The following is a 26,336-nucleotide window of genomic DNA, read 5'->3' as shown; positions in this document are numbered from 1 at the left end:
GGGGGAGGCACTGCCATGAATGGTAAAATACCAGTGGTTACAGGTGTTGGAGCAGCACCTTTTTTAGGATAGGTAAGACAGAAAGATGTAAAGTTCTACGAGAGGTCAGGATTGAAACAAATCTTCAGTTTAGGAAAGAAATTCAACAGCACAATTCTAGCACATTGGATCACCAATCACAGCTATCAATTATAAATTTTCACCAATCACCAGAAATTTTATCTCCACCAAGTTGTATCTCAGTCCTAGGTAATTGCATTGATGAACTAAAGTCACCCAACCCAATTGACATAATCTTCCTCTCTGAACACCATGTGACCACTGGTATAGGAACTAGGCCTAAGCACAATGAGAAACTCACACAGGAGAGTACTGCAAATGTTAGAATAAGGAAAGGTTCTCATAAAAGTGTAATTAAAAATAATGTAAGTATATTTCATCAAAATATTGGGAGTTTAAAGAATAAAGTAGATGAGCTTCTGGTTTGTTTGGAAGATTTAGAAGCTGAGAATGAAATAGATATACTATGCCTGTCTGAGCATCACATTGTTACTGATATGGATAAGGTAAATGTAAGTGGTTATAAGCTCTCTGCACATGTAATGAGAGAAAATATGGAGAAAGGAGGAGTTGCCATATATGTCAAAAGTTATCATTGTGCAAAAAGTATAGAAACAAAAAAGTTTTGTGTAGAGAAACATATAGAAGCATGTGCCTGTGAGCTTAAATTAAATAAAGGCACATTTATAATTGTAACTGTATATAGGTTCCCATCAGGAAATTTTCATCTATTTCTGAAAAATTTGGACTCCTTGTTGTGCTATCTGTCAGACAGGGGGAAGCAAATTATTATTTGTGGGGACTTCAATGTAGATTCTCTGAAAGAGGGTAATAGGAAAAATGACCTTGAAGTATTACTCGGTTCTTTCAATTTGACACCCGTTATTGATTTTCCTACTCGGGTGGTAAAGGATAGCAGCTCACTGATAGATAACTTCTTTATAGACCAAGATAAGTTTAACCAGATAAATGCTCAGCCTGTTGAGAATGGTCTTTCTGATCATGGTGCACAGCTAGTTACAATATATGACATAGCTCCATTCAGCAATACTAAACAGTCCTTCAAAGAAGTACGTTCAGTCAACAATTTAACAATTGCAAATTTCAGGGAAAGCCTACAGCAGTTAGACTGGGATGAGGTGTACCGTGAACCTGATGCCAATTTAAAATATAATTTATTTCATGACATTTTTGTAAATGCATTTGAAAACTGCTTCCCCAAGAAAATAGTTAAATATACTCGTAAGAAACCTTGTAACAAACCATGGCTTACTAAGGGTATAAAAATATCTTGTAACCGGAAAAGGGAAATGTATCTGACAGCAAGAAAGAGTAGTGACCCAGAAACTATCAAAAATTATAAAAACTACTGTGTTATATTAAGAAAAGTTATTAAAAAATCCAGGAGTATGTGTATCATGTCTGAAATCAGCAACTCTGATAATAAAATTAAAACAATTTGGAATATTATTAAAAGAGAAACAGGTCAACCAAGAGCAGAGGAAGACAGTATTACCATCAAATTGAATGAAAACTTTACGAACAAAAAGTCAGAAGTTGAAAATATTTTTAATAATCATTTTCTAAATGTTGTGGATATAGTAGGATCCAGGTGTTCATTAGAAGATGCTAGGCTGTTAATGGAAGAGGCCATACCTATGCAATTTGATACAATTGAAATCTCACCCACTTCTCCCTCTGAAATTAGGAAAATAATAAACTTGCTTAAAAGCAAAAACTCACATGGAATTGATGGCATTTCCAGCAAAATACTAAAAGCTTGTTCTCAACAGATAAGTAAGATTCTCAGCCACCTGTGTAATAGCTCTCTGGAACAGGGCATTTTCCCTGATAGACTGAAAAATGCTATTGTTATACCTTTGCATAAAAAGGGGGATAGATCTGATGTCAACAATTACCGTCCAATCTCCCTTCTAACAGCTTTATCCAAAATTTTTGAGAAAGTAATGTATTCAAGAGTAGCTTCACATATCTGTAAAAATGAAGTACTAACAAAATGTCAGTTTGGTTTCCAGAAGGGTTTTTCAACAGAAAATGCCATATATGCTTTCACCAGTCAAATTTTGAATGATCTGAATAACCGAACACCACCCATTGGGATTTTTTGTGATCTCTCAAAGGCTTTTGATTGTGTAAATCATGAAATTCTGCTAGACAAGCTCAAGTATTGTGGCATGAGTGGGACAGTGCACAAATGGTTTAATTCGTACCTAACTGGAAGAGTGCAGAAAGTTGAAATAAGTAGTTCTCGTAACATGCAAAGATCAGCACATTCCTCAAACTGGGGAACTATCAAGAATGGGGTTCCACAAGGGTCAGTCTTGGGTCCTTTGTTGTTCTTATTATATATTAATGACTTGCCATTCTATATTCATGAAGAGGCAAAGTTAGTTCTCTTCGCTGATGATACAAGTATAGTAATCACACCTGAGAAACAAGAATTAACTGATGAAATTGTCAATACTGTCTTTCAGAAAATTACTAAGTGGTTCCTTGTAAACGGACTCTCACTGAATTTTGATAAGACACAGTACATACAGTACCTTAATCAGAAGCATATAGCTAAGGTAGAATATTCCAAATTTTTAGGTATGTCCATTGATGAGAGATTAAATTGGAAGAAACACATTGATGATCTGCTGAAACGTTTGAGTTCAGCTACTTATGCAATAAGGGTCATTGCAAATTTTGGTGATAAACATCTTAGTAAATTAGCTTACTACGCCTATTTTCACTCATTGCTTTCATATGGCATCATATTTTGGGGTAATTCATCACTGAGGAATAAAGTATTTATTGCACAAAAGTGTGTAATCAGAATAATAGCTGGAGTCCACCCAAGATCATCCTGCAGACATTTATTTAAGGATCTAGGGATATTCACAGTAGCTTCTCAGTATATATACTCTCTTATGAAATTTGTTATTAACAACCAAACCCAATTCAAAAGTAATAGCAGTGTGCATAACTACAATACTAGGAGAAAGGACGACCTTCACTATTCAAGATTAAATCTAACTTTGGCACAGAAAGGGGTGAATTATACTGGCACTAAAGTATTTGGTCACTTACCAAATAGTATCAAAAGTCTGACAGATAACCAACAAGTATTTAAGAAGAAATTAAAAGAATTTCTGAATGACAACTCCTTCTACTCCATAGAGGAATTTTTAGATATAAATTAAGAAAAAAAACAAAAATATAAAAAAAAATAAAAAAAATAAAAATAAAAAATAAAGAAAAACAAAAAAACACAAAAAATAAAGTTGTTATATTAACTTAAGTATGTTGTTAAATTAATCTAATTATGTCATGTATTGGAAAATTCGACTCGTTCCACATCATTACGAAATATCGTATTCATGATCCATGGAACTAGTATTAATCTAATCTAATCTAATCTAATCTGTGGAATGGGTGGCAGCTGTCATAATGGAGGTACTGCTGCTTGTTGGTGGGTTTGATGTGGACGGACGTGTGAAGTTGGCCATTGGACAGGTGGAGGTCAACGTCAAGGAAAGTGGCATGGGATTTGGAGTAGGACCAGGTGAATCTGATGGAACCAAAGGAGTTGAGGTTGGAGAGGAAATTCTGGAGTTCTTCTTCACTGTGAGTCCAGATCATGAAGATGTCATCAATAAATCTGTACCAAACTTTGGGTTGGCAGACTTTGGTAACCAAGAAGGCTTCCTCTAAGCGACCCATGAATAGGTTGGCGTACGAGGGGGCCATCCTGGTACCCATGGCTGTTCCCTTTAATTGTTGGTATGTCTGGCCTTCAAAAGTGAAGAAGTTGTGGGTCAGGATGAAGCTGGCTAAGGATAGGAGCCAGAATCCCCCACAGAAGAACCACAAAAGTGCCCCACTTGTGACAGGATAGTTTCCGGGACTGGACCAGACTCAGAATGTGGCTCTCCAGCAGGGATACGACTTCCTCAAATCCTGTCCTGAAATGAGATCCATCCTTCATGAAATCCTCCCCACTCCGCCAAGAGTGTCTTTCCGCCGTCCACCTAACCTTCGTAACCTGTTAGTTCATCCCTATGAAATCCCCAAACCACCTTCCCTACCCTCTGGCTCCTATCCTTGTAACCGCCCCCGATGCAAAACCTGTCCCATGCACCCTCCCACCACCACCTACTCCAGTCCTGTAACCCGGAAGGTGTACACAATCAAAGGCAGAGCCACGTGTGAAAGCACCCACGTGATTTACCAACTGACCTGCCTACACTGTGATGCATTCTATGTGGGAATGACCGGCAACAAACTGTCCTTCGCATGAATGGACACAGGCAGACAGTGTTTGTTGGTAATGAGGATCACCCTGTGGCTAAACATGCCTTGGTGCACAGCCAGCACATCTTGGCACAGTGTTACACCGTCCGGGTTATCTGGATACTTCCCACCAACACCAACCTATCCGAACTCCGAAGATGGGAACTTGCCCTTCAGTATATCCTCTCTTCTCGTCATCCGCCAGGCCTCGATCTCCGCTAATTTCAAGTTGCCGCCACTCATACCTCACCTGTCTTTCAACAACTTCTTTGCCTCTACACTTCTGCCTCGACTGACATCTCTGCCCAAACTCTTTGTCTTTAAATATGTCTGCTTGTGTCTGTATGTGTGGATGGATATGTGCGTGTGTGCGAGTGTATACCTGTCCTTTTTTCCCCCTAAGGTAAGTCTTCCCGCTCCCGGGATTGGAATGACTCCTTACCCTCTCCCTTAAAACCCACTTCCTTTCGTCTTCCCCTCTCCTTCCCTCTTTCCTGATGAGGCAACAGTTTGTTGCGAAAGCTTGAATTTTGTGTGTATGTTTGTGTTTGTTTGTGTGTCTATCGACCTGTCAGCGCTTTTGTTCGGTAAGTCACCTCATCTTTGTTTTTATATATAATTTTTCCCACGTGGAATGTTTCCTTCTATTATATTTGTATTATAGTATTCATTTCTTTTTTGTAATTGTTTGTATCTAATGGTGCTGTGTTTAGTCTGTGGAGCATGTATCTAAGTGTTGCCTGCTTTTGAGAATTGGGGTGTTGTGATGTCTTGTGTATAATTGTGTCTGTTGTTGTCGGTTTTCGGTATATGGCAAATGTGTGTTGGTTGTTTTGAATCTTTATGGTGATGTCCCAGAAATTTAACTGTCTTATTTTGCTCTTTCTCTATTGTAAAATGTATCTTATGATGAACAAAATTTATGTCTCTGTGAAACTGGTCAATTTTATTGTTTGGTTCATCAATCAGGCACAAGATATCATCCATATATCTAATCCAGTATAGGATATATTTGGCACTATTTTGTTAAATATAATCTATTCTACATGGTTCATAAGTATGTTTGCTATGGTTCCGAACACTGGAGATCCCATTGGTAATCCTTCACTTTGTAAATAGAATTCATTATTGAACTGAAAATAATTCTGTTCTGTTATTAGCTCTAGAAGCTTGACTGTGTCTTTGATGTATTCATGTGGAAGTGTACTGTGTGTCTTAAGATTTTGTTGTATAATGTTTACTGTTTCAGTTATTGGTATATTGGAATACATATTCTCTACATCAAATGACAGAACAGTGGCTGTGTCTGGAACTTGTATGTCTTTTATGTATTGAATCAATTGTGTGTTGTTTCTAATAGTCCTGCCTTCTTGTAATTTGTAGTTTTCTGATAAGATTTTCAACATATATCTTGCAAGTTGGTAAGTGGGAGCATTTCTATAATTCACAATAGCTCTGACGGGGAGATCCTTCTTGTGTAGCTTTAGTTGGCATCGGAGGGAAGGTGCACTGGGATGTTTGTATCAGTTTTCCTTTTTCATTGTTTTCTATTGTATGTTCAATGTCTTTTAGAGTCTTTCTCAGCTTTGTTTGGAATATGTTGCATCTGATTTTAATTTTATAATTTTATTTTTTGTGATGAACTCTTTCGTCTTACTGATGTATTGCTCTTTATCCAGGAGAACCACTGTTTCCTTTATTTGCCTTCATGATGGTGGTGTTGTGTTCCTGTAGTTTCTTTCTAAGTATTTTCGGTGTTATAGAATCTGTATTGTTCAGTTTTCTTCTGTTTTCTTTCATCTGTGGTGTTATGTTTTTGATTTCATTACTGACTACCTCTCTCATCTGACCAATGTTTTTACCTCACTTGTTTCGTTTCTGTTTTCCCGTGTGAGAATGCTTTATGATTCAACTATGAGATTTTCTATGTATTTTTCATCTCTCTCTGTGCTGACATTGTGTTTCAGACCTTTTTCGAGTAGTTTTATTTCTTCTGTATGCAAAATAGGGCTAGAGAGATTGACCAGTCTTGGATAGAACTGGTGTTTTTCGTTAGTCTGGGTGTCATTTGTGGGGTGTTTGTTTAGCTTTTAAATTTGCAATCTTTCTCTTGTGAGTTTTTTCATTTTTTTCTGTCACTGCATATGTACGATCTTCAACTTTGCTAACAAGATGGGAGAAAACGGCAGTATTATTCAGAACACTCATAAGATTAAGATATATACTTTATATAGTTCCCAATTTAGGGTTTGTTTTTTGGCTTAAAAGAGACTTGATTTCATTGTTTAGCCAAATTTTTTGAGCTATTTGTTTCATTTTTTGTGCACTGGCAGAACCGTTTTTAACCTGTACATTAAGATATTTAAGTATAATATTATTTGATCTACAAGTATAGTTAAATTTTATATGTTGGATAGTTTTATGCGTATTGAGATGTATCTTTTTTAACTTCATGTAGAGGCCACTTGGAAATGCCTGAGAAGGCATCCACAATACATTTGTTTGTATGGCTGTCTCCGCAGCAGCTGTTACCATCTGTTGTTATTAGCAAGAGGGGAAGCTGCAGACTACGTAAAGAAACAGCATAAGTAGCTTACAAGTCATAAAGAAAATACTGTTTTTAACCTAAAAGAATCAAAAAATAAATGTACATACATATGTATCCAATTTACAGAATACCACAGAAGATGCTTTATAAATAAAAGGGAAATGCATTTGGTGTAATTCTTTTTAATTACATTGCAGTCAGCTCAAGACAGATAACCTATAATAACAGATATTAAGAGCTGCTGCGGAAGATGGCCATACAAACAAACATATTACAATTTATTTTAATTGCACACTACATTTCATGGGTTAGTGAATAACCTGAAAAGAGAAAAACATTGCTTGAAGTGAGATATAAAGCAGTGTCGGGAACAAAAGGATTTCTGGTCAGATGAGTGCAGGGCTATCAAATACGGTGCAGAAGCAGTTGTATTAATGAATAGGAAAATAGGAATGTGGGTGAACTACTATGAACAGTGTACTGAATAGGTTATTATACAGATACAAATCCACAACCCACCACAATAGTATATGTGCACATGCCTGCTAGGTCAGAAGATGATGACAAATTGAAATAGCGATAATGAGACAAAAGATATTACTCAGTATGTTAAGGGGGGACTGGAATTTGTTAGTAGGAAGAGAGAGAGAAGGGAAAGAACATTGGCTGGGGGAGAGGAATGAAAGGGGACTGTCTGGTAAAATTTTGTACAGAACACCATTTAATCATTGCATACACCTCTGGAAGAGACCTGAAAACATAGAAAGGTTTAAGATATCAAGAAAGATATTTATAAATATTTTACTCAGGGTGTATACGAACTGGGAAAAACCCAGGATTTTTTTAGGATTCCGGGAATTTTTCATTGTTTTAGTTTTCAGTTACATTTTTGTGACATTTTCTGGTAAAAACCAATACTCTAACAAAGGATATTACTGTATCTCGATACTGCAGAATAATACTGCAGCAATAAAACATGAATGAGAGAAAAAACACGAAAATAAAACTAAGTTACCAAGGAAATGCGCCATATACAGCAACAAAACGGTGCTGACACAAGCGTATGGCAACAGCAAAATGTGTCAACGGCTTTAGGAAGTCTATGTAATGCTTCATAGCAGCAAGTAGCCTGCAATGAGCATGACATCACAACTGCTTCAGTAGATTCATTTGAGCAGTTGCGAGCAAGTGCATGCTCAGTTGAGTCGCGTATGAGTAGCACCTTCTCCTGCTTCTGGCTACAGAAGTGTGGCAGTTAGCTGTATCAGCAATAGCAGCAAGCAGCCAGATGCTACCTGGGAAAAATTTTACTGGGGCACGTAAGCTGTCAGATTCACACATGCGGTACAGGCCTGGATATAGGGGGCTGGGAGCAAACCTGGGTATCTGCCCCTGCCGGCAATTTCTGGGGTGGGGGAACCTTGTTTCAAAAAGCGCCTAGCATCCAGTGCATGTTGGTCTATCTATTATTCATATGATATTGAAACGCATCCTTGTTGAATAACGGGTAAGAAAGATTATGTATTACCTTCTTGGTGTATCCAAGAAAATGAAATTTTCGCTGAAAATTTTTTGCCAGAGTGCTACACTGGTAAGGGCCAGTTGTACAGTCCCCGGCTAGCAGTCGCTAAAGTTCTATTCTGGGAGCAGCGTGGAAAACCCGTTGTATCAACACATAATAACATGTACCGTAACCGGAGAATAAACGCGGGATAGCTAAAACGATGATTGTGGCAGGTGTAGTCAAGTTAACCGGAGAATAAATTTTAACACTGGCAGGAATAGTTACAGAATTAGTGATGACAAGCTTGTTAGAACCAGGAAGGAGAAGAAACGGGGATATTACACAAATTATGGAAGGATATGACAATTCCAAATTTGTATAAAAATTTCGTACTACTACTTTTTGATCTCATGCATAAAAATGACCATTTGTGCCAAAACAGTGATGTTCATTCGGTGTGTGTTAAAATTCCAGGTATGACGAGGCTGAGCCATTTATGTTAGTGTAGTTTCCAGGCAGTGGCTAGTGTAGCAGAAAAATTACATGCCCCTATGCAGAAACTTCTTTATTTTCAATTTTTACATTACTTAGGCTGCACATAAACTAAAATAAAGCTTAGTATGTTGTATTTCTTAATGTGTTCATAAAGGTAAATAAAAATTTAGGATAGCATATAAATTTCTGGGAAATGATTGTACTTACAGTATCCAGGAGGACTCTGCAAATAACTTTCCAAGAAAAGATAGTAATTAAACCATACAGAACTTCGTATTCCATTAGTTTCAGTTTGACCTTCAAGTAGCATTAAACATGATTTGCTAACAAGCTGTGTCAATGAGAGAAAACGGTTTATGAATGTAAATGAAGTTTGTTTCTATGTAGAAACAGAAAAATGTAATTATAAAAAATGTGGCACTTAGAGTGTGTACAGGATGCTGAGAAAATTACTGTTTCTGCTATTTTTATGATGAATACATCCCTAGGAAGTGTAAATCAACAACTGAAAAACAATAAAAGGACCTAATTTTGTATAAAAAACATTCTTGTGTATGCCTTACAATATTTTCCTGGAAATTTATTTGCAGAGTTCTTGTGAATGCCATATACATACAATCCTTTCTTGGAAATTTATTTGCTATCCCAAAATTTCCTTTACCTTTCATTTTTAATTATTTTCATGAAATCATGATTATATTGAGAAGAAAACAAGGTTCTTCATAGGGTCATGACCCCACGACCCTCACATAACCATTCTCTAATCTTTTTGCTGTGCCAACCGCTGCCCGTGCATTGTCTGTCCTTCATTCGACTTGCTGCTTTTTCTAAACGCATGGCCATTTGGAACTCCTGCTTCTGTCACTATCATTTCAGGCCAAGCCCGGCATACGTGATAAATTTGGACGCAATCGGCGATATCAAGTAGGCACAGCCCCCTTTTCAAGGTAATCTCAGTACCTTAGAAGGAAGATGCAGACAGATTAAAGTGTTACTGAACTGTCATATTTGAAATTAGTAGCAATAATTATCTACAGAAAAATGGAATAACTGATAGAAGCTGATCTGAGGAAGATTAGTTTGGATTTTAAAGAAATGTAGTAACAAGCCAGGTAAAACTTATCTTAGAAGGTAGTCTGAGGAAAGACAATCCAACATTTAAAGCATTTGTATATTTCATAAAATGTTTTGCCACTGTTGACAGGAAGTCATCAGGGATAAAATACATTTGGGGGGGGGGGTTTAGAAACTATCTATAACTTGCACAAAACCAGACTGCATTTATAAGATTTGTAGGATATGAAAAGAAGACTTGATCAAAGAGGAGTAAGATGTGGCAGCCTGTTCCCCGTTGTACTCAACTTGTCGACAGTGTGAGCAGAAAAAGAAAGTAAAGAGAAATTTGGCAAAAGAGTTCAAGGAGAACGTATAGCAACTTTGTTTCCTATTGACCTTGTAATTCTGCCAGATGCAGCAAATTACTTGGATAAGCAGTCGAACATAATGGTTCATATTTTGGAAAGAGGTTAGTAGGTGAACGTCAGTAAAACTGAAAGAAGGGTAATGGAGTGTTCAGAGTTACACATGAAAAGCTGAAAGTAGTCTTTTTTTCTGGTCAGAAAATGAAGAAAATATAAAATGTAGACTAGCAGTAGCAAGAAAAGCTTTTCTGGAAAAAAGAAAAATGTTAACATCAAATGTAAATCTAGTAGTTAATCTCTTCTGAAAATGTTTGACTGGATTGTCGCCTTAAATGGATGTGAAGTGCGGGTGCTTAATGGAACAGACAAGAAGAGAATTGAGAATTTTGAAATATGGTGTACAGGCGAATCTGATCAGATTGGAAGATGGGATAGTTACTGAAGAGGTGCTGAATCAAACTGAGGCTAAAATAAACTTGAGACGCAAGGATAAGTCGATAGGGCACGTGCGGAGGCCTCAAGGAAGAGTGATTTTGGTAATGAATGGAACTGAGGGTGAAAATTGTGATTGGACCAGGGCTTGACTACAGTGAGCAGGTTCAAATGGATGTAAGTTACAGTAGCTGTGCAGATAGCATGGAGAGCTCCATGAAACCAATGTGTTAATTCTACTGTAAATTGCTATGGGTCAGATGCTGTTAGATACATGATAGATGTGACTGATTCCTGTAAATTATCACTAACATTGCAGTCAAAATAATTTTGGTTCTTGTTTCTTCTTACAAGCCTTACATTACATTTACTTATGGTAAGGGAAGTTCCAAGTTTTTTTTCCGAGTACTGATGCTCTGTGTGGCTTCCTGCATTTTGTAACAATTTTCTTATTGGGTGTGAGAGGGAGGAGGGTGGAAGGTGTCTTCCCTCCAGGGATTCCCATTTGAGTTCCCAAAGCATCTCCGTACTACTTGCGTGTTCCATGAACCTGCAAGTAACAAGTCTAGCAGCTCGCCTCTGAACTGTTTTGATGTCTTAACCCTTTAACTGCTCTGGACGTGTTATCGCGTACGCCTTTGTACCTGTCCCTGTGTGCTCTGAATGTGTTTATGTGCACCACCAGTCCTCCTACCTGGTACTCTGAACGTGTCTACATGCGCATAAACACATTCAGAGCACACATGGACAGGTACAAAGGTGCACACATTAACATGTCCAGAGCAGTTAAAGGGTTAAGACATCAAAGCAGTTCAGAGGCGAGCTGATGGACTTGTTACTGGCAGGTTCAAAGAACATGCAAGTAGTATTGGTTCCGTTCATGTACCCTTCTTGTATACAGGAGTCACATGCAGTGTTTTCCAGTCCCTTGGTACTTTGTGCTGAGCAAGAGATTTGTAATAAATTCAAGCTAATCTTTGTAAAACTGAAACGGGATTCCATCCGGACCAGCCAACTTTTTTTTTCCAACTCTTTCAGTTGTTTCTTCGTGTCAGGGACGCTTATTACTATGCTGTCCATTTGGGAGTCTGTCTGATTGTCAAACAATGTGTAAGTTTTTATGATTCTCCTGCGTGAACAATCTCTTAAACATGAAATTTAATACTTCGGCTTTTGTTTTGCTATCTGCACCTGCCATACCAAACTGGTCAAGGACTGACTGGATGGAAACCTTAGATGCACTTAGCAATTTTACTTAGGACCAAAATTCTCTCAGGTTCTCAGCCAGATCTTTTGCTATGGCATGACTGTGGTTATTGTCGTATGCTTCATGTGCAGATCTTTTTCACAGATGCCCAAATCTCTGCTATCCTTTAACTGTAGTGATTTGGGCATTCTGTTTTGAACCAAGATTGCTTCCTCAGTATTTTCTGAATTTTGTCGTCAAATCACAGTGGGTCTTTTCAGTCCTTAATGCACTTACTACACACATGCTTCTCCAGACCACAATGTATAATCTTTTTAAACTTTGTTCATAGTTCTTCTACATCCATCATAATGGAACTAGGCTATGTCAGTTCATCTTCTAAGTGAAATGTTAACAACTGCTTATCTGTGCTCTTTCTAACAGAAACACACTCCTAGCCTTCTTAACTGATTTATTAACAGTAATCATAGTTATTGTAGTTTATGACTTGGGCATCGACGATGATATGAGCAGGAGTAATTATGGTACTCCATGGGCTGCATGGTTACTCTGCAAGGTCGCATTACTGCCGAGGGTTGTGTGAGCATTTTGGCTTATAATGTCCATTGCAAGGTACAATGTGTCTTCCTCAATGGTGATGCTGTGTTCCAAGATGAAAGGTCTCCTGCTCACACAGCTCGCATAATCCAGGACTGGCTTTGTGAGCACAAGGATGAATTTTTGCGTCTCCCTTGGCCACCACAGTCACCAGATCTCATTATTATTGAGTCTTTGTGGTCTACTTTGGAGAGAAGGGTGCATGATCGCTATCTGTGTCCATCATCGTTACCTAAATTGGCCACTATTTTGTGTGAAGAATGGTATAAGATTCCCTTGAAAACCACACAGGGCCTACATTTATCCATTCCAAGAAGACTGGAAGGTGTTTTCAATGCCAACAGGTTTCCTACACCATGTTAGGCAAGGTAATGTGCAGAACGGAAAACCCAAGAATACCTGAGCTGTGCTGCCGGCCCCCCCCCCCCCCCCCCCCCCCCCCCGAACTACTAAAATTACTGTCATTCTATCTTCCAATCTGTACCATCCTGCAAGAAACTCATCTTACTGGTAATCACCATCCTAAACTCAATTTCTACAACTCTAACTGTAGGCGCCATACCAACCCCAAGAGGGCATCCAGAGGGGCTGGATGCTACTGCAAGCCAGATGCTGGTTGTGCCAACACAATAGACCACTCTCGTCACCATTTGCAATATGTAAATGCCGCCAGACAGGGAAATATGGTACCCTGAGCTGCTTATCCCGATACAGCAACTCTTCCCCATACTACTTCATCCTTAGGAGCTTTCGTGTGTGTAACCCCCTTTGTGGTAGTTCCATACAATCTGTTGTGTGTCCCCTCATCAAACAATTGCTTTATGGTTTTGAATTGTGTTATCTCAATGATGGGTTTTCTAGTCATTTCACCACAGCACATTTTCAGCCATTGAATCTATATTTTGCTCACCTAAGTCACATTAAAATTGGCTGTATATAATGCTCCCTACAACACTGACTAGTTCCCAGTCGTCCTACTACTGCTATTCCACCTACCTACAAACCTACTAGCCCATCACAGATTGACAGACTTGTCCCTCAAATGTCTCTTTTGCTGTTTATCCATTTGAATGTATAGGCAATATTTCATAGAGACCTAACAACAGCAATTACCAATGTTGCTGACATGGCAATCCCACTCTCAAAAAGGGCCCCCACCCTCTCCCAATTACCGGCTGCCTGTTTCATAAAGACTGTGTAAATTGTTTTGACAGTCAGAGACTGCAGGCGAACTCTTCAAAGAGTCAAAAGACACTTCTCAGTACTCAGTCCCATAATCTTCTAGCTCCTTTGTTCAGAAGCTTTTTTAATGAAACACTAGTAGCTATTGGCAGAATGCTCCATTTTATATTAAAGAGAGACCACAACCAATTTACGACACGAAGTGATTCATTGAGCAGTGTTTAAGCCTCTTGCGTGGCTCCCTTTCCCGTTTAGAAAGTGCTGTGTACCGTTGTGGATCTGTGAGGCTTCGTGCGAGCGATGTGCGATTTGAGAAGTAAAGTTTGATAAGAAATTCCCGTATGTCACTCGCACTGAAAATGTAACCAAGGGCCAGTTTAAAACTGAGTGTGAAGAATATTACAAGGGGGGGGGGGGGATATAAGTAGTATGTTAATGTCGGCCTCGACTGTTCTGTCCACACAACAACAAATCGAACACGGTTGGCTATGTGAGAAAACTTGGCACATAGAAAGTAAATGATTGAGGTTGTCCAACTACCAAAGCAAACGCAAATTTAGAGTAATTGACACTATAATTATGAGCTTGGATGTAACATACATACAACATGTTAACACTTGCGTCAATAACAGTGACAGAGCCTGAGTGGTTTGAAAAGTTTAGATATCACGTAGAAATGTCCATTCATTAATCACTCTGCATTTTTGACACATACTAGTCCCACATGCAAGAAAATGACAGTATATCTCTGTAGGTTTTAACAAATTACAAATCTTATAAGGACGCCTATGTATGGTGTGTCCGTATCATACGGGAGATAAAAAGAGAGTGATGTGAGAGTGATATCGTCCGGCAGTGGGTGATGGGTTGCGCACTTAATATTGATGTTTTTACATGCGCGTTGAATTAGTCTACAGTTTCTTAGGTGCGTCAGTGGTGCTGGATTCATTTCTCCTTGTAAATCACCAAAGTACATCATTACAATGCTTTGTTAAATATTATACATTGACAAATAAATGGCTCTTGGCCTCTTTCAGTACTCAAATCAGTGTTTTATGTGACAAGATGTGGCGATGTGAAAATACAACATCTCGGCTATTAGCCAATGCTACCCTCACCACCCAATAGTGTCCACTGTCCATGATATTTTACATTATCTCAGGCACACTGGTAATGCAGTTGTCTGCCTCTGGATCCTAAGTTGTCAGGGTTGGCTAATTGCCTAGTCCGGACAGTGATCTTGGAACTGACTCTGGTAATTGGGATACCTAACCTCATCTACAAACACATTTTGACAGATGGTCAACTGCAGCAGTAACAGTGAATGGGGGGGGGGCTACCCTGTTAACAAATAGTATATGCCACTGCTGTGTGGCATTCCTCCTTCCATTCATATCAGTGGTAGCTGGCAATTTTATGCAGGCTATGTGTTGCTCACAATCTGAGTCACATCATCCTGCATAGTGAGACCCAACACCCTACCCCCACCACCAACCGGGAGAGCAATGTGCTGACCCCATACCCCTCCATGTCTGCATCCAGTGATGCCTAAGGGCTGAGGATGACACAGTGGCCGGTCGGTACCGTTGGACTTTCAAGGCTTGTTCGGACAGTGTTTGTTTATATCTGAAGGTCCCAGGCTATGGTGCATGTAGTATCATTTTCATGATGAGCAATTTAGGAATGAAAGAAAATTCCTCCCCTTCCAGGAAGATAAATTGTAAAAACTTTTACACATTGTCTGACATACGCACAATACGTCCACCCAGAATCATGGGTGGGAAGAGACCGAGAGTTGAAGAGCGAAAAGTGTGATATCAACTTAAAGAAACATTAGAATATAGGTATATGTTCCTCTTTCCTTTTCACAAAGCTTTATCCTTGATGCTGGTAGCCAAAGAAAGAAGAGTCAAGCAGGTTTTATGCTTTTGCCAAGTGACTGGATTTTATTCCTGGTATTGTTTACATACTAGATGCGAATGGGTTTGTTATGGCAGGGGTGCCTCCTGCCAAATGTTGAGCCCCAGGAGACATTCAGCTGTATCTGCCACACCTTTTAGACCTCATTCTTTTTTTACCCTTTACCGTGTTTTATTTTCATTGTTTCTTTCTGTTCTTTAGTATACCTTTAGTTGCCAATCTTTTACACTTATTGACTTTCCCTCCCACCAGTTTAGAGGGGGGGTTTTCACTTTACATCTTCATACTTGCACACCTTGGAGTGGTTGGTCATGGGGGTGCCTCATACTGCAGTTGAACCCTTAGGAACCCCCATTTGCTTCTCGGCATACAACCCAACCCTACATTCGCTCATCTCGTGAAATTCCTCCGACCCCGAGCAGTGTTTCTGCACCATGTAGAGCAATTTTACTATTATTGCAAGCAATGGCAATTTGACCAGTTGGCCATTGCCACTATTAAATAAAATTACCCTTTTAGGGCCTTTTTTTTATGAATGAGGGATTGATGACTTCATATTTTGTACACTCAGCCTCCCTGCAACTAACAAGCTGGAACTACGAGAAATATAGCTTTAACAAGGGCTTCACTGTGTGCACATTCTTTTAGATTTCACGTATATAATCAAGCAAAGTGGTGCAGTGGTTAAGTACTGGACTAGCATTTGGAAGAATGGGGCTGAAATCCCCATCCGACTGTCAGATTTAGATATTTCATAATTTTCCCGAATTAGTTAATGTTGATGCCAGTATGTTTCCTGTGAAAAGGACACAGTTACCTTCACTATAATTGTATTATTCCAGTTTGAGCTGCTCCTCTGATGGCATCCAATTGATGGGATTTCAAACCATAATATTCTTTCTTTGTTCCTGTTATAAAAATGAACGCGTCCACTGGAATTCAAGTCTGTTACATGAACTTTATTAAAGAATGGAATGACCTGGTAATTTTCACCATTTATGCCGGACACGCTGCTTTTGTAGTGACCTTGGTAAATGATTGAAGAGAGAACATATTAATAGATACTTTAACACATAAGTGGCCTTTCCTCTTTTAAGTGACAGTTTTTAATTTTACTCTCTCTTGATTCAGTACTGGTCACTTCTGCATCCATTCAGTGCTCAAAAGTAGGAATTACAATGTGAGCTTATTCAGATAAGTAATTTCCAAAGACAGAATTTGGCATAGCTTCCTCATGTTATCTTCCAGTTTGATGCTTTCATAGTCATTTATCATATGACTTTCATTCAGTGGTTGCTTTTTATAGGACCAAACTGCTTGAGATTGTTTGAGAACTTGGCTGGTTAAGAACTTGCTTTTGAGTTAGTTGAACATTTTCACTTGCTGATTAGAACTATGTTCAAGTTTTGCCAGCTTGGTGTCCTATTTGTTTGAATATGCCAAGGAGCTCTTTCTGCTTTTGTAGTTAGTTTTCAATATTGTTACTAAATCGTGGGGGCTGCTTCCCATCTCTGATTATCACCAAAAGAACATTTGGCGTCTAATATGAAAATGCAGTACAAGCTAAAGGAGTTCTCAAGAATTTATTTGAAGAGGCAGAAATTTTTTTTGCAAACATGGTTACATGCCATGTTAAAGTCTCAAATGAGGAGACTGACTCACAGAACGCAAAATAATTCAGTGTAATCTAAGGTTGTTTTGAGTTGTGCCCAGTACTCATTAAAAATTTATACCTTATTCCTTGTCTGTTGTAGCAGTCAGCATTTGGTTATATTATGTACATTAACTGATTTTAGTTTCCATATGTGTCTACTGTTAATACATTTCAAACAAATCTGTCACCCTTCGAGGGGAAACTTTACTTCCACACATGCATAGCTCATTGTGTTTTTCAACAATGGAAAGTCCACAGTGGAATATCAACAGTGTTATGAAACGGATAGATTACTACTCACTGTAAAGTTGACACATTGAGTTTTAGACAGGCACAACAGAAAGACTGTTATTCATTGAGCTGTTTGCCAAAACCTTCTTAGGAAAAGAAAATGCACACACATTCACACAAGCAAAGGAAACAAGCATGTGCATGCGCACTCTCTCTCTCTCTCTCTCTCTCTCTCTCTCTCTCTCTCTCTCTCTCTCTCACTCACTCACTCACTCACTCACTCACACACACACACACACACACACACACACACACACACACACACACACACACACGGCCAGAATGCGACAGAAACACATTGGATAGGAGCAACAGTCCGGAGCAGGGCAGGGACTGGGTAGGGATAGCAGAATATGGGTGAGGGAAGAAGAATCAATGGTACCTGGTGGAGCATGTAGGAACCAGATGTGGCAGTACAGGGCTGCCAGGCACAGTGTTGGGAGGCTGTGGGGCAGGGTGCGGGGTTGGGGGGGGGGGGGGGGCAGTGAGCAGCAAAGAAGGGGAAAGGACTGTGGTGTGCTGGTAAAGAGCAGCATACAGTGATGATGAGGGGAGGCAAATTGTGAGGAGGTGACAGGACAGATGGGTGGGAATAGTTGGGTGGAGGGTGTGGGGACAATAGGTTACTCCAGGTTGAGGCTGGAATGATTCCGGGAGCAGTCAGCGTGTGTTGTAAGGTAGCTTTCATCTGCACAGTTCAGAAAAGCTTGTGTTGGGAGGGTGGGATCCAGAAGGCCTGGATTGTGAAACAGCCATCGAAATAAAGCATTTTATGTATAGCTGTATGCTGTGCCATAGGGTGGTCCACTTTACTCCTGGCCTCAGTTCTGCAGTGGCCATTCATCTTTGTGTTTTCAGTTGTTTTATCCATACTGTATGTCAGATATTTTCATTGCTGTCATTCCTTAATTATAGGTTAGTCGTATCATTTACTCTTGCACATTGACATGGGTTATGAAACTTGAGTGGTAATAAATAACTGTAATCAAAAAGTTGTTCCACATAAAGATACATGTTTTTTTTACATAGTTTTAACACTTACCTGTTAGCCTTTAACTGTGCATGTGGGTATACCTTTCCTGTGCCATAGTGAAGATTATGTTGTTTGAACGTCCATCGCTAGTTAGATTCGGATGCTTCTTTAACTTTTACCTATACATCTTTGTTTTGTAATACTTCAACATTAAAGTCATTGGACCAGTTTGTGATTGTAGTCATGTTTTGGTGAAGTCTATGTTATGATGGTATAATTATGTTGTTCTTTGACACAGTGTAAATGACAGTGGGAAAAAGTTAGTAGAAATTCATGCGTCTGTAAAAAGATCGATGTGCAAAGCATACTGCTACTACCAAGCCTTAGCTAACGATCTTGCCAAGAACCCGAGAAAATTCTGGCCTGACATAAAATCACTAAGGCTTCTGTCCATTCACTCGTTGATGCATCTGGATGTGACAATAGAAGTAGTTTTCAGTCTTGCATTTAAGAAACAATTACTGCAGGAGGAGCATACAAACATACCATACCATTCATTGAAAGTTGCACAGACTTCTGCATAGAATTCATTGACAGTTGCGCAGACTTCTGCATACAGTACCTAGAAATAGGCACCCCTGGCTGAGAGAAGCAACTGAAAGAGTTGAAAACAAATTAGTCGCAAAGTCTGGATGGAATCCCAGTTTAGTTTCACGAAGACTACTCTATGGCATTGGCCCCTTACTTAGCTTGCGTTTATTGCAAATCTCTCACCCAGCAAGAAGTTCCAGACGACTGAGAAAAAGTGCAGGTGACCCCTATGTATAAAAAGGGTAAAAGTACGGACCTACAAAATTAAGGACCAATATCGTTAACATAGATTGTTGCAGAATTTTTGAACATACTCTCATTTTGAATATAATAAATTTCCTTGTCACAGAAAAGCTTTTGTTTGCATATCAGGAAGGATTTAGAAAGTATCGCTCCAGTGAAACTCAGCTTGCTCTTTTCTCATGTGATATCCTGCAGCCCATGACTGAAGGGCAACAGGCAGATTCCATATTCCTAGATTTCCAGAAATCATTTGACACAGTGCCCCACAGCCCAGTGTTAATGAAGCTACAAGCATATGGAATAGGTTCTCATCAGGTATGTGAATGACTTGGAGACTTCTTAGAACCCAGCACATTGTTCTCAATGCCTAGTGTTCATCAGACACAATGATACCATCAGGAATGACCCAGAAAAGTGTGATAGGACTATTCTTATTCTCTAGATACATAAATGATGTGACAGACAGGGTGAGCAGCAATCTGGAGAGCTGTGTACTGATTGATGATGTCGTGGTGCACTGAAAGGTGTCATCCTTTAGTGATGATAGTTGGATACAAGATGACTTTGACAAAATATCTAGTTGGTTTGTGAATGGCAGCTTGCTCTAAATGTAGAAAAATGTAAGTTAATACAGATGAGTAGGAAAAACAATCCTGTAATGTTCTAATATAGCATTAGTAGAATCCTGCTTGACACAGTCACATCGATTAAATGTCTAGGTGTAACATTGCAAAGCGATATGAATGGAATGAGTGTGTAAGGATGGTGAATGGTTTATGGGGAGAATTTGAGGAAAGTATGATTCATCTGTAAAGGAGACCACATATAGAACACTAGTGCGACCCGTTCTTAAGTACTGCTCGAATATCTGGGATCCACACAAGGTTGGATTAAAGGAAGACATCAGAGCAATTCAGAGGTGAGTCACTAGATTTGTTGCCGGCTAGATTCAATCATCATGCGAATTTTGTGGAAATGCTTCATGAACTCAAATGGAAATCCCTGTAGGGAAGACCACTTCTTTTTTGCGGGACACTGTTGAGAAAATTTAGAGAATTGGCATTTGAAGGTAACTGCAGGAAGCTTCTGCTGTGGCTAACATAAATTTCATTTAAGAAAAATGAAGGTAGGATGAGAGAAATTAGGGCTTTTACAGAGCATACAGGCAAGTGGAACATGAAAGGAAATGCCATGCACCATACAGTGGCTGTGTGAGTACGTATTTAGATATATAATTATTTCAAAGTGTTTACTGCCGAGGTTATATCTTTGGTATGTACTTTCTTTGGTCATCAATCTTTCACACCTGTGTTGATTGTAGCTGAAGTATTAACATCCAGATTTTCCCCTGCCAATGAATTGGCCACGTTTTTCATTTGCAGAAATTTTGTTTTGTGGAGTTATAAGTCTGATTGTTCTCTTATGTGGAATCATGTAAGACATTTGAAGCCTGTGTTATTGTTGTTTTTCGTTTCTTTTCTTTTTTTAAAGTAACACAAAATGAATAGTTGGTTAATGTGGTCTTGCTGTTTGTTGTTCCTGCATTGTGTTTTCTTTTTCTTTTCTTTTTTTATGTTGACACAGTTATCTGGAACATAGTTGACATCTGGAACTGGTTGTAATAAATGAGAAATACAGTTTAGCAATGTGTTACGCATTTCTCGAACTACAATATTTCTGATTTTCTGCCATTGATCTTTTCTTCTTCTCCGCAGAACTGGATGTTGATGTTGCAACTTTGGGGATATCTTGCCCAGGCTAGGCAGAATATGTTACTATCCTTCCTCACCCCCCCCCCCCCCCCCCCATGGCTAGTGACCAGTGATGCTGTAATATCCTAGCATCCTAGAGACTGCCAGTCGATACACAGCAAGGGAAGTCAGACTGTTAAAATTTTATCGCTAAATTGTCGAAGTATTCGTAACAAAGTTCCTGAATTTAATGCCCTCCAGGAAACTTCTCATGCTCGAATTATTCTTGTCAGTGAAGTTATCTGGTTGCGTATAACAGATGTAGATGAAACCAAGTTAATTGTTGGATGTTTTTACTGGCCATTGATTCCACTGTGACAGCTCTAGAGTCATTCAAAGTTAAGTGTACTGTCAGTAGTGGGTAAATGCCTATCTTATCCAACAGTTGTTGGAGGGGACTTTAACCTACCAAGTACAGACTGGAATGTCTATTGATTCATTGCTGGGGATACATACAGACAATTGTGTGAAGCACTTTTGGAACTGAAAACTGTCTTGAGCAGCTAGCTCAGCAGCCCACACACAGTGGAAGTATTTTAGACCTTGTAGTTACAAATAAGCTGGACCTTATCAACAATGTCAGTATAGAAATGGGAATTAGTAATCATATCATCATCATAGCAACTATGGTTACAAAAGTTTATAAATCAATCAAGAAGGCTAGTAGAGTGTTTGTGCTAGAAATAGCAGATAATCTGTTGTTAGCATCTCATTTAGTGAAATGACATCACTTAATTCCAGTAAGATGGACATATATAGGAATTATGTGCAAAGTTTAAGCAGACTGTAAATTGTGGTCTGGAGAGTTATGTGCATATTATTTGGATTAAGGATGGAAAAGACCTGCCATGATTTAATAACCAAGAAAATTCTGGTCCTATGTAAAAATCACTAAGCAGGCTTCCATCTAGTTCCTTGTTTACCAGTCTGGTGTGACAGTTGAAGATAGGAAAACAAAAGCCGAAGCTTTAAATTTCATATTCAAGAAATTGTTCATATAGGAGAATTGTACAAACATACTGTCATTTGATCATTGGACAGACTCCCGTATAGATGACACAGTAATAAGCATCCCTGGCATAGAGGAAAAACTGAAAGATTTGGCAGTAGATATGTCACCAGGTCCAGATGAAATCCCAATTCACTTTTACAAAGAGTACTCTACAGCGTGGGGCCTTTACCTAACTGGCATTTATCGCGAATCTCTCACCCAGCACAAGTGACTCCTGTATATAAGAAGAGTAAAAAAAAGGACCCGTAGGATTACAGACATAACTTAGGTTTGGTGCAGAATCCTTGAGCATATTCTCAGTTCGAAAAAAATAAATTTTCTTGAGACCAAGAATGATTTCTAGAAAAGCATGGCTAATGCAAAATTCAACTGGCCCTTTTCTCACATGATGTATTGTGAGCTATGGATGGAGGGCAATAGGCAGATCCCATATTTCTAGATTTCTATGAAGCATTTGACATGGTGCTCCATTGCAGGCTGCTAATGAAGGTAGGAGCATGTGGAATAGGTTCACAGATATGCGAGTATCTCGAAGACTTTCTAAGTCATAGAAGCCTGTGTGTTGCCTTCGATGGGTAGTGCTCGTCAGAGACAAGGGTATCATCAGGAATGCCCCAGGGAAGTATGATAGGACTGCTGTTTTTCTCTATATACATAAATTATTTGGTGGTCAGGGTGGGTAGCAGTCTAGTTATTTGCTGATGATGCTGTTGTGTAGAGGGTAAGGTGTCAAAGTTGAGTGACTGCAGGAGAGTACAGGATGACTTAGACAAAATTTCTAGTTGTTGAGATGAGTGGTGGTTAGCTCTAAATCTAGAAAAGTGATTAGGTAACGCAGATGAGTAGGAAAAACAGACGTGCAATGTTTGGATACAGCATTAGTAGTGTCCTGCTTGATACAGCCATGTCATTTAAATATCTGGTCATAACAGTGCAAAGCGATATGAAATAGAATGATCATATGAGGACTGTGATAGGGAAGTGGAATGGTCAGCTTTGATTTATTCAGAAAATTTTCAGAAAGTGTTGTTCATCTGTAAAGAAGACTCCATACAGGATGCTGGTGTGACCTATTCTTGAGTATACTGGAGTGTTTGGAATCCATACCATGTCGGGTTAAAAGAAAACATCCAAGCGATTCAGAGGCGGGCTGCTAGACCTGTAACTGGTAGGTTCGAAGAATACGTAGGTGTTACAGAGGTGCTTTGGGAACTCAAATTAAAACCCCTAAAGGGAAGACAATATTCTTTTTGAGGAACACTAGTGAGAAAATTTAGAGAACCAGCATTTGAAACTGACTGTCGAGCGATTCTACTGGCCACCAACATACGTTGCCCATAAGGACCATGAAGATAAGATACGAGAAATTAGGGCTCATACAGAGGCATCTAGACAATCATTTTTCCCTCGTTCTGTCTGTGAGTGGAAGAGGAAAGGAAGTTAGTAGTAGTAGTAGTACAGGGTACCCTCTGCCACGCACCATTTGGTGGGTTTTGGAGTACCCATGTAGATGTATACTTTCCTGTACCTTCTCACCTGCAGATCATGGTTGTAACATGTACGATCTCATAAGAATCTTTGCTTCTGGCATTTGTACTAAATGCATGTGCCCCCCCCCCCCCCCCGTCTATTTCTCGCAAACTGCAACTAACCATATGACTATAATATGAATAGGGCATATTTGTGCATATGATATTTTCTCAGCATTCTATGAAGTAGTAGCTTTATGCCCATGAAACTTAGATTTTGGAAAATCAAAGATGATGCAAGTCAGTGTTGTCACCCCTTACCCGTTTTTTTTCCAATTCAAGCAAAACAACTGAATTTAGTATTCTAATTGTTAGCATTCAGTATCAGATCTCTTACATATGCAGAATAATAGAACTTACTTTTTGTTACAGGTAGCCTTTATTGAAAACAAAGAAAAGATAAAAAAATATCTAAATGAAAAGGAATTGAAGAGAGTTAAATCATTCAAAAAGGTAGGTAAAGTTTTCATAATGTACTGCATTAACAGGCCTATTGTTGCATTTACTTGATTTGAATCATTTTGTACAGTGGAAAGGGACATATCATTTTGTAAAGTGGTATGGGAAGTACTGCGCCACATCTCACCTCTCCAGTATTCTCCCCTCCCCTCCATGTCTCCCTCTCTCCGTCTCCCTTCCCCTCTCTGCCCCCTTCCCACCTTCTCTCTCCCTTCCCCCCTCCCTCCCACCCTCACCCTCCTATTCCTCCTCAATATTTGAGTTTCACAGACTTCTGTGCTCACGTTGTAAGGAGGTACTCTGATTCATTCTTTTCTGTCTACTGATTTATGGCTGCTGCTTTAAATATGTTGTCAGTAAATTACACTTTCGAGGGGCATGAGTAGGGAGATGGGATGCACCACAAAGGAATGATTCAAATAAAGCTGCTCCTTCATAGTTGGTGGGACATTGTAATTAAATGAACGTCCTAGATCTCTTAGAATAACTGGATGACAGAGAAAAAAATTACTTATTTGAAATGAACATGAAAAAATTTCACTAGGTTCATATACACTAAACTCTCATTAATCTGGCCAACATCAGCCTCTAGTTGCTCAAGCATAAGTGACACAAACAACAATGAATTACCATGTGCGGCAGTGTTAAACTATGCTCTACATATTTGGAGTTGTGGCTTTCTTTGCCGCTCAGTGTCATGGTTTTTAAAAGGAAACACGTTGCGGTAACCTGAAGCAGAAACTTGAAATTATATTTATGTGAAAGAGTGAGAATGAAGAAATGAGATAGCTGTTTGTAGATGGTTCATACACCAGTGAGGTAAAGGAATTTGTGTCAGTAGCATGGTAATAAAGGAAAAAGAAGTTGCATTTAGGAACAACTTTGCTGCAGTATCTTGTTTGCAGCAAGCGAGAGTTGGCTATCAAACTAGATTAATGACATGGAATGCTGACAGTCATCGAGGAAAGTCTCTTGGCTAAAGAAAAAGATGTATAAGTATTTGTTAACAAGATATGGAAGGTAATAGAAAAAGATTATTTAACTGCTGATGCCTTGTACAGTGCTAGTGAAACTGACCTCTTCCTTAAGGAAAACAAGAAATTAGCTGTTAAGTATGAAAAGGAAGCTCGTAGGTACAAACAACAGAAGCAGCCCATAAAATTAGTGGCATATTGTAATGCAACTGGGTATCATAAACTACCCACTCAGTGACTGGGAATTCCCAACATCCCACCCCTCAGTGTCGGGGGCTAGAATGGACCCGTGACCATTGCTTGTCTTTCTGAAGAGGCAACTCATGGAAGTTTTTTTTCCTCCAATTTTATGACTGTCGTGTCTCAGTCCACACCTCACATGATGACACAGTATCGCATGACACCACCTGACCCTGTTCATATTCCAGCCACAGTCTTAGCAGGATAGGATAAGCAGAAAGATAAGATACTTTCTGAGGCTTCAGATGTTACGCTCCCCAGCTGGGCAGTGGTTGAGCCTATGCACATGGACAATGGATCACACAGTCGGGTGGACCATGACATGGTTGCGAAGTATTCATACCCATCTTTTCCGTTCGTCACTTTCTCAGACCTGACTCAAACACTCCTTCAATGGTTCAATGGAACTGTAATGGCTACGTACTCGGCAACTGGCATAGCGCTTCAGGAACCTCATTCACTCTGATATTTTCAGTGAGCAGTTGCCCCTTACAACTGCACTAGAGGCCATGGCCGTTAATGTCTAACTCTCAGTTCGAATGACAATATATAATGTTTATCTACCCCCCAGACAGACCTTTCCATTATCACAAGCTGTTAGAGTTAGTGGCACAGCTCCTTGGCCACTTTCTCTTATTTTGGGGCTTCAATGACCATAATCCTCTGTTAGATGGTGACACTATGTCTCACAGAGGCTGAGTACTAAAACTCCTCCTTTCAGAATTGGACATATGCATACTCAACAAGGGAGCTGCAACCCATTTCATTGTGGGCCACAGAACATTTCCAGCTTTTGGTCTCACAGTTTGCAGCTCGAGTATCTTACTCCTGATTCAGTGGCGAGCCCTAGGCGATTTTTGTGACGGTGACATTTTTCCTAATGCTCTCTCCCTCTCCACTCGAAGACATCTAGAATATGCCCCATGTTGGTTTCTTTGGAAAGCTGATTGGTAGGCT

General features: G+C 39.3%; 1 protein-coding gene across 3 annotated transcripts in view; it reads left to right on the top strand.

The window, feature by feature from the left end:
• LOC126413549 (uncharacterized) overlaps nucleotides 1–26,336 on the top strand; it is a 241,448-nt gene that overhangs the window by 82,337 nt on the left and 132,775 nt on the right. For all 3 annotated transcript variants that reach the window (XM_050083275.1, XM_050083273.1, XM_050083274.1), the window contains one exon: nucleotides 24,079–24,159. In XM_050083275.1, the coding sequence (XP_049939232.1) occupies nucleotides 24,079–24,159 (81 nt within the window). The remainder of the gene's footprint in view (nucleotides 1–24,078; nucleotides 24,160–26,336) is intronic.

The sequence above is a fragment of the Schistocerca serialis genome, chromosome 1 (genome assembly GCF_023864345.2).
Source record: "Schistocerca serialis cubense isolate TAMUIC-IGC-003099 chromosome 1, iqSchSeri2.2, whole genome shotgun sequence".
Classification (NCBI taxonomy): Eukaryota; Metazoa; Arthropoda; class Insecta; order Orthoptera; family Acrididae; genus Schistocerca; species Schistocerca serialis.
The sequence above is the reverse complement of the archived record's forward strand: the minus strand, read 5'-3'. Positions and strand labels throughout refer to the sequence as shown.